General features: G+C 38.1%; 1 protein-coding gene across 1 annotated transcript; it reads right to left on the bottom strand.

Annotated features, from left to right (window-relative positions):
- Positions 1-4,664: 4,664 nt before the first annotated feature.
- Positions 4,665-7,692, bottom strand: LOC109181390 (G-type lectin S-receptor-like serine/threonine-protein kinase SD3-1). Its single transcript, XM_019331137.1, has 2 exons — positions 7,484-7,692; positions 4,665-7,296 (listed from the first exon to the last, which is right to left on the bottom strand). The coding sequence occupies exon 2, from the start codon at positions 7,151-7,153 to the stop codon at positions 4,883-4,885; it is 2,271 nt and encodes a 756-aa protein (XP_019186682.1). The 5' UTR covers positions 7,154-7,296; positions 7,484-7,692; the 3' UTR covers positions 4,665-4,882.
- Between the last annotated feature and the right edge of the window lie 1,620 nt (positions 7,693-9,312).

Below are 9,312 nucleotides of genomic sequence, written 5' to 3'. Positions count from 1 at the left end.
GAATATTCAAAGGTGCAAAACTCAATCTAGGACCATCTCATCGTATAGTAACGACAGCTTTATTAAAAGTTTTAGCAAATTTTAACGTGTCATGTTGTCATTAGACATCATTTTATAAGGGTTTCTCTTGAATAGGTTATATCATCGACCCTTGAAAATGGGGGCTGTCTAGCTGAGTGGGTTGAGCACACGTGTTCGGTTCTTGATAACATATTCAAGTCCATTCTATAAGGTCTTCATAGTGTGATTTATTTTTTATGTGTAATTGACGGACTATTGGCCTGGAGAAAGAAACTAGTAACAATATATAGTGTTCTGAGAAGGGTGTAACATGATTTTCGTATCAGAAGATCACAAATTTGATTCTTACCAGTATCTTTTTGGTCGACCTTGCTACACAAGATTTTCTTAGTGTGATTTATCTCTTTTGTATGGGTTATGAGTAATTACACATAAACGAATATTTTTTGTGTAGTTTGTAAACTATTATGCATTGGAGCATAGTCAATACACATTTTCAAATATTGAATTGGTAACATGTGGGGTAAACTTGACCTTAGCCAAAATGCCACTAAAAGGTATAAAGAAAAGAGATAAGTGAGCTAGGTTAGATAAGATTAGGGTTTCAATTCAAGAATTTGTACCAACTAAGGAATAATCTGCACAACCCTATCCTAAAGAATTTCGGCTAAGTGTCTTGAAATTAGGGTTTCAATTCAATGATGATTTCATTTAGCTGCCGCGCCATTTATAGTTGCTGGCCTAGAAATAACAATATCGAATTAAATAATGAGAATTTTTATGGTATCAAGTAGTATAATTATAATTATAATTAACATGTGTCCACATAGTATCAAATACAATTATGTATACTATGTTTAGTTATATTTTGTGCAAAAAGCATCGATATCAATTAGTATCTTAGAAAAAAAATCATAAATTATCTAGCCTAATTTTACATTACATGTTCAATTATAGTATTATCTTTAATTTTTCTCCCAAAAAGTTGAATCTCCAACTCCAAGGGTCCTTCACACCTCTGCCCAACAGAACATTTGGAAAAATGTAAATCACGGTGACTCAATGACTCAGCAGACATGGTCAAATGTCGGTGCGCACCAAGAAATCAGCATACTTTAAGCATAATCCCTACACTGTCATTGTTGAGGTTATCATAACTTGTATTCCTATACCTTTAGTTAGGAAGTATAAGCTTAAGAAGGCAAAAAATAACTGCAGTCAAATTTCAAATGTTATGATTATCAAGTCAATTTTCAAACTAATTTTACAAAATTTCCCTCAACTTTTTAAATACTTATTGTCTTATACTCTTATTAAATACTATAAGTGACCAGCCCCTTGGCCAGAGAGGAAGCCGATTTTAACGAAATGGCTCGTGTTACTTGTGCTCGTCAAGTGAGGGAGAGCTAATAGTCAGTCTCTCTTCCCGGGTTATCCCATCCCCGATAATTAAAAAAAACAAACAAAAAAACAAAAAATACTATAAGTGACCCCAATGTAGAAAAGTGTGGTGCAACGTGGCAGATAATAATTTGAGTGGGAGAAAAACAGGCAAAATTAGCATTCATTCTATGTAAAGGACAAAAGTAAAATTACCAAAATTGGGGAGGCAAGGTTAAATGGCTGGAATTCCACAGGGTCAAACTCGTCAAACAAAAAATTAATAATTTAACGATTTTGCACCCCCCGGGAGTACTTAATATAATAATTTGCAGGTGCTGTCGTGCTGACATTTTCGACATCGGAAAGTGGCTACGTGTCCCTGGACATAAGTGAAGTGTGGGCCCGGGTGGACCCACCGGAGCGGCAGAAAAGGCCACGTGTCGACCACGGTGAGCTGACGGCGAGATGACGGCGTTAAGTGCGGTCCCGTTGTCGGATGGTTAGGTGGCGAGGTTTCACCAATCAGCTACTTCCTAACAGCGGAAGACGACACACACCTCACGATGGCGACCGTCAACTTTCCACGCGTCCCCTACTTTCGCGCTCCAATTATATGCCCTAAACAATGAAACAACAAGTACGATATATATATGTGCAATTACATATGCGTCCATGTGCGACGTAACTATTTTTAAAATTTTAGTAACGTTGGACGTACGATGTCACTTTTTTTTTTTTTTTTTTTTTTTTTTTTTTTTGGGTACTGAAGAAATTTATCGTTATTATTTGAAGATATGTATGAAAAATACTACATGTACTCTCACACAAAACGTTGATGTAGACACTTGTATTGAGACCCACATAAAAAAATAACTTATCAGAATCTGCCACATCAAGGAGTAAAATTAGAGAGTACAAGTAGTAGAACTCGATAGGTATTTAGTAAATCTTACTTTGTGACCTTAGTCAGTTAACTAGCTCAAACTAAGAAAACAAATAGACCACTCATACGGAAATTCGAGCTTGAAACTTGTATTTAGATTAATCAATTTATATGTAAACAATGAAAAAAAAAACATATTTTGTCAATTGTCAAAACACACATATTTTGATATAATATAATGTTGATAAAGAGACAAATCAAATAAAAATATGCACCCAGCCTTGCACATACATCACGTAAAATTATAATATGTAACTTGTGATATGTAACATAAAAAATGCATGCATCCTATGATGTATTTTATAATTTTATATGATGCATATTTAGAATTTACACATTTTAAAATTATACTTTTATATATCATAAAGGTATACTGTGTATAAGGTTTTCTTCGTAATTTTCTTGCTATGCACACAAAGTTGATATATTCCTTGTGATGCATTTCATTCCACTTTAAGCAAAGATGAATATGATGATCTCTAACACCTAAGTAATGATGAGCATTATGAGGTGGAATAAATTAAACTAATTAAAATGATGTCTTCTTCATATCCAACAATGGAGGGCTCAATCAATTCCATGGGTCTACTTCACCTTTGGGCAGCCAAATATGGACTGCAATAATAACTACCATCACTTTTCTTTAATATTCGAATTTGTTCGCTTTGCCTTGGGTACAATCAATCAAAATAAGTTGATCCGAAAAGTTTAGTTTTACTAGCTACAATTGTAGGGTGCAGGATTCGAATCTTACTGAGGACTGAAAAATAGAGGTATGAATTTGACCTTGTTAATATTAGTGTACAAATATTTAGTATGGAGACATATAGGCCAATTGAGACACATCTAACGATTTACCTCTAATCTTGAAATCCTTAAATTTGGTGCGACAATTTGTTAGTTTATTTGTTAGCATATGTAAATAATAAATTTGCATGTGATCTTGGAGCATACCCTATCCTAACAATGGATAGTGTTGGCGTTACATGACCACATTTCTTGTAATTTGTTTCGTTTATATATATATATATATATATATATATATATATATATATATATATATATATATATATGTTTCTAAGCTCTTGTTCTTTCCTAGATTGGGCACATACCTGAATTGGATTAAGCACTTCAAATTTGAAGATGGATTAGCCTTTCTACCATTTCAAAATTTGTAATCAAGATTAAAGAAATAGCCCACTGATTTTGGGCTCAGTTTATCCACCAATAAGTTGGCCTTCAAGTTAGGCGCAAATTATGCCGTAAAAATGTGTTCACCCTGCTTTGTGAATACGTTTCTAAACAGCGTCGTTTTTATCGGAAAAAAAAAAAAAAAGAAATTTAGTTAATATGCTGTTAACGGCGTTTTGCATTCTATGTTCAGATTATGAATTTACATTTATTAAATTATGAATTTTCTGTGTCTGCACATTCATAATTTATGAGTGTTGAAGAAGCTTGCGTGAAGAGGAACTGAAACCCCGAAATGTGAAAATGAAGAAGAAAAATCGCGCTGTTAATTAAAAAAAAAAAAAAAGATTGGTGGAAGATAACGGCACTTACGGGCACCGTTACCGTTTGGGACCTTGTTCACCATCCATGGTGAACACGGTTCCATGGCATAACGATTGCAAGTTAGGGGCTATGTTCAAGATTCACTTTTAACGATCATTCAACTCTAAGTTGATAAGTAATTTAAAAATTCCATTGCAGGTGAGATTAGTAGTATACCCTATCTCTGGATTGAGATAGTCTTCCCACCCTCACCTAATTCTTCATTTGTCAAGGAAATAGTAGGTAGGTCCATTTCTAGAAACAGCATTATATTTGGCTAATACTCAACTTTCTTCCCAAATGATTGTATCTTTCTTTGACCAGAAGTTGGTTCCAACCACCACAATCAATCAAGAAATTATGTATGCAGGGTGGCATTCTATGTTGGTTTCATGAAAACCAACAAACAAATTTGAGCCAAAGACCAAATCATATTATCTATGTTTGACAGTTGACAACTAACAACTTCCTTCACTAATACAATAGCCTTTTAGTGCAGAAATCCAAATTTCTTGGTTGGAACCGTCGGGAAATTCATAGTCACTATTCGAGAGTATGTATTAGATAATCCCCGCGATGTGGCTCTAGCCAGCAAGGACTACAAGGAGGTAAACCAACTAAGATTGTCCATAGCTGACCAGTTCAAACTAAGAAGACCAATATGCCGCTCCCATTGGGAGTTGAAGTTGGAACCTTGTGGTTATCAAGCCAACAGCCCGACCAAACTAGCTGGGATTGCCTCGTGTTGATTCAACAATTACGCTATTTCAAGAATGCATATATCAGACTGCACTTAAATTACAGTTCAGATGGGGAAAGGATGCAGCAGAATGGCCTAATTCTAAAGTTAAAAATGGCCAGTGGCTCAAGTGCTAAAACTGGGTATTGTATTCTACATGGTGCTTCACAGTTAGCTCTACTATACATGACAAATAAAGTTCAATGACAAATATATATATTTGAACCAAATTGGGAATCAGATTACAAGCCCGAAGTGGATGATGGGGTGGATGTTTGCTCGTCTTCAGGCGACGTTTGATTGTGGTGACAGTAAAGAGGAGGAGGCGGATCGACGGGTAGTCTACCCTCTAATACCTCCACGACCTCGCCCATTGAAGGCCTCATTCGCTCGTCCCCTTGCACGCACCAAAACACAAGCCTTAGCATACACTCCACCTCGTCTAAATTGACTCCACCTTCCATTCGCTTATCAGTCACTACCTCCGATTCGCCTCTCACCCATCTCTCATATGCCCATTTGCAAGCCTCGTCTGCATCTTGGCATCCGGTGATCAAAACCACCATCATCCTACCAAGATCTCGCACGTCTGTCTCTCCCGGACCCTCCTCGTTGTTGGGTTCCCCGCGAAGAAGTACCCTTAAACCAAACTCGCTCACCTTAGCTCCCAGTTCATCGTCCAATACCACGTTTTGGCATTTCAGGTTTCCGTGACTAATAAACTCTCTGCACCCCGTGTGCAAATAGTACATCGCCCTCGCTACCGTTAGGCATATGTTTACCCGTTTCGCCCATGTCAGGCTCCTGCAAATCCCGGGATCTTCTAAACACTTATCCAGGGAGCCATTCTTGGCGTACTCGTACACCAAGAACCTGTAACCCGACTCACAGCAGTAGGCCTCGAGCTTCACGAGGCTTTTGTGGCAAATGGTTCCGATTTTTAGAACAGCACTTCGGAACTTCCTTTCTTCTATCGAGCCATCCAAATGTTTAACCGCGACGAACCTCCCATCTGAAAGAACACCTTTGAACATGTTTGCCCCGATTGGGTCGTTGAAATTCTCTGTCAAGGCCTTGATCTCGGAGTAGGACAGCATGGTACAGCCACTAGCATTAGGCACCGAATATGCAGAAGCGGATTTAATCGCAATGTATCTTCTTCTCCTGTGTATGTAAACACCAATCCCGAACTGAATCAGGATAAACGCGATACACGAAGCTATAGAAACTTCTATCACGCAAACCAAACAGATTTCCGGGTTTGAATTCGATACAACGGGGATAGGAGAGGGATAAACAGCCATAGGGTCTGAGCAGGTCTTGACCAAAGAAATGGAACCCGAGGAAGTGTCTGACCAACCGCTAACGTATTGAGTCGTTTTAAGTCTGCACTGGGCACTCCCGTTGTTTATGAACGACACGGCGTGGCATTGTGGATCTTCGTCACACAGACGCCAGCACCTCTGCAGGCTCGTTTGTACGACTGTCTCGTTCGGGGGGTAGATCCCGTACAAGAACATGTTATTGTACCTCAAAATGGAATAGTTCGAAGCACAATTCGGGTCATACGGGATCAAGCAATCCGAGGAAGAGTTGCCAGGAGATGCAAAAGGGCATTTGCAAATATGGGAGCCTGATGCATTGTAGACACATATGCCACGAAGCCCACAAGTGGCGAAAACGCCACACTGATTATCAAAAGCCTGCCAAACGGGCACCCACGATCTCGAACCATTCGCCCACGAGTACAACCGGAGGTTCCCGTCAGAATCTAGCCTAAGAAACCGAAACTTCACATCCGAATCGCCATGGTCTTCACCATAAACAGACCAAACAGATTTAGACCCTCGGTCGAGAAGTTGAAGGATCCCATCACTGCTAAGAATCGCCCGAACAGCTAAATCAGAAGGGCTCCCTTTGGTCCAGTAAACGACACTGGTTTCCCACCGAAGCTGTAACTGCCCCGAAACATCCATTGAAAGAGTGTAAACGCTCGCCACCGAGTTCCTGCTCGTAGCTCGGAGCACACTGCCAGCTGATAAATTCTGGCCCGGGAGAAGCGTGTCGGATGGATAACTGAAACTCTGCCAAACAACATTCGTGGATCGATCTAGCAGGACGAGGTTACCATCGTTGCCAAGAACTGCAGATTCCACATCCGCATTGCTAGTATTGCTCGTCCAAACAATCTGCCTACTAGCAGAATCAAACAACACCAATTCCCCTCGTCCAGTTAGCTCAAAATACGAATTACTCCCTACCCTCCTACTAGCTCCCGCAAACCAAACAACCGTCTGTTCACAGTCCGGAACAGAACTCGAATTGAATTTTATTCCAACACTATACTGACCACAATACTTAAAGAACCCAATCGCAAAATCCCCATTTTCGGAGGCCCAGAAACCGTTACCCCCAGACAGCCTGGAACCTAATGGAATCTTCGAGCACGCAACTGACAAGAACAAGAATCCAATCAAGATTGAACCGATGGCAATTCTCTCTAGTCTAAGCATATTTAAACAATCTTTAGCTTCTGCATATCAACAGCACATTCACTTATACACCATGAAAACGCACCAACCGAATTGCCATCTGTTACTGCTCCCAGTACCCGACAACGATTTGGAAAAACCGGAAAACCAAGAAGTAGCCAAGACTGCAACCAATGACGATAAACATGAAACCCTCTTTACTCAAAGGCAATACCAATCTCTAATCAAACAAGCTCAACTTTATGCAACATATTCAAGCAATAAAATTGGAAGTATAAACTATAGAACTATAGAAGTAGAACATATAAACAGAAACTGGGTACAATTAAGGAATCCTTATTAGTTTGGTACCTGGAAAGCAGACATGCATTCAGAAGGCTAGAGCTAAAAGAACCAACAAAGCTGTGAACTCCTGCTGGAAAGAGCAACTGTTAACCTTATTTTCTTGTCTGAAACCCAGCATGAGAGAACCTAAGCAAACCAAAAGGTGGAGAACACTTAATTGAGATAGACAAAACTAAGCACACAGAAATAATTAGGTAATAAAATAAGCACATGGGGTTGCCTTTAATATGAAACATTGGTTCTAATGGGACCCTATTTGAGCCAATAGGAGCAATGTTCTGCTAACATCCAAAGTTGACAGCTCAAAATAAGCAATCTTCAGTACGTTGAGTGTAATTAGAGATTACCTTAATTATTCACTCACACTGTAAACAGAGCTAACTTTTCTGGTAGATTTATGCATACACTGATACACTTACACTTATAATTCAAGAAAATTAGAATAATGGGAAAACCTAAGTCAAGTTGGTCAGAGTATTGACTCCAGTTCAAGCGACCTATTAATCTTCTTGATTTGAACTGGTCAACTATTAACAATAATTTAGATTAGTTATTTGACGACTATGATCACAAGACACGAGATTTATCCCGTATGCACCTCGAATAATGAATACGGATTTCTATCATCACCTAAAAAACGAATCTTGGGGAAAGAAGGCAAATCCAACCATCAGGGCAAGGCAGTACAGATGTTCAAAATTTCTATGCAGTCAGAAACTTGCAAAGATGAAAGATGGGTATCAAGTAAATGTCAAGAACATTCAAACCCAAGATTAAATGAGCTAAATGCTAAGAATAAATGGTACGAAAAGGGGAAAAGGAGCAATCTTGACAGGTTGAAGCTCCACCCACCGGCAAGTAGTCAAGATGTGACTCACCGGCGAGAATTAACCGCAGTATGGATTTGAGATCACTGTCGCCGGAGACTCAAGAACCGGCGGCCGGAAAAGAAAAACAAAAAAAACAAAAGTGTCAGCATATTGAATTAATTGTTTTTGTTTTTCACCGTGCAATTATTGACTTATTGTTGTCTGTATAGAATTTTTAATATGCTTTCGTGATTTTCTGTTTTGCTTTAATTTCAGACAGCTTTAAATATTTAATTCTTGGAACTTTTTGGAGATACAATAATGTCAAATACGTATACATACATTCTGGGCCCTACTTTTGACTGTTGACTGTTGGGTATCAGAACTGTTCACATTCATATTCCATACAGAATATTTTTGGCAGTGTATTAATAGCTTAATTTAATTTCATTTAATTTAGTCATTTCGTTTAAAAAATAATTACTCGTAATTGCAGCTCATTATTGATCCATTGTTGAGAAAAAATGAGATCAAGAAATCTAGAATAAATACATAAACAAAAGAAAAATAAAATATTTGTGTGGTTCAATAGTGGTAAAAATATTCGACGGTATAAATTGAGCAAATTGAGCTACGAGGGTAAACCCCGATTATTTTTATGGGTTTCAAGCGACTTATTGTAGAAAATTGGCTCTGGTATTAAATTAAAACATATGTTGGATCTCAGCGTTGTACTATACATACTTCTCAGTGGGTCACTCATCCAGTCATTCTTTAGTTATCTAGATGTCATATCCTATTAACCATTTAACCACGTTCCTCCATGATAAGCCACATCGTCACGTCTTAAATCGAACAGGGCATAACTCAGCCAACCCGGCCGACACCTAACAAACAAAGATGTTAGCACTAGTTGATTTATTTTGATTGAATAAAAGAAATTATATAACTAATATTTTAAAGAAAATATTAAATTAAATGAAGCTAAATTAAATTATTGAAATTTTGACAAAAAGAAAACAAAAT

Source organism: Ipomoea nil, unplaced genomic scaffold (genome assembly GCF_001879475.1).
Source record: "Ipomoea nil cultivar Tokyo-kokei standard unplaced genomic scaffold, Asagao_1.1 scaffold1043, whole genome shotgun sequence".
NCBI classification, from domain to species: domain Eukaryota; kingdom Viridiplantae; phylum Streptophyta; class Magnoliopsida; order Solanales; family Convolvulaceae; genus Ipomoea; species Ipomoea nil.
The sequence above is the reverse complement of the archived record's forward strand: the minus strand, read 5'-3'. Positions and strand labels throughout refer to the sequence as shown.

Excerpts from the sequence above, each read along its gene's own strand:
- LOC109181390 (XM_019331137.1), bottom strand. The coding sequence starts at position 7,153 with ATGCTTAGACTAGAGAGAATTGCCATCGGTTCAATCTTGATTGGATTC.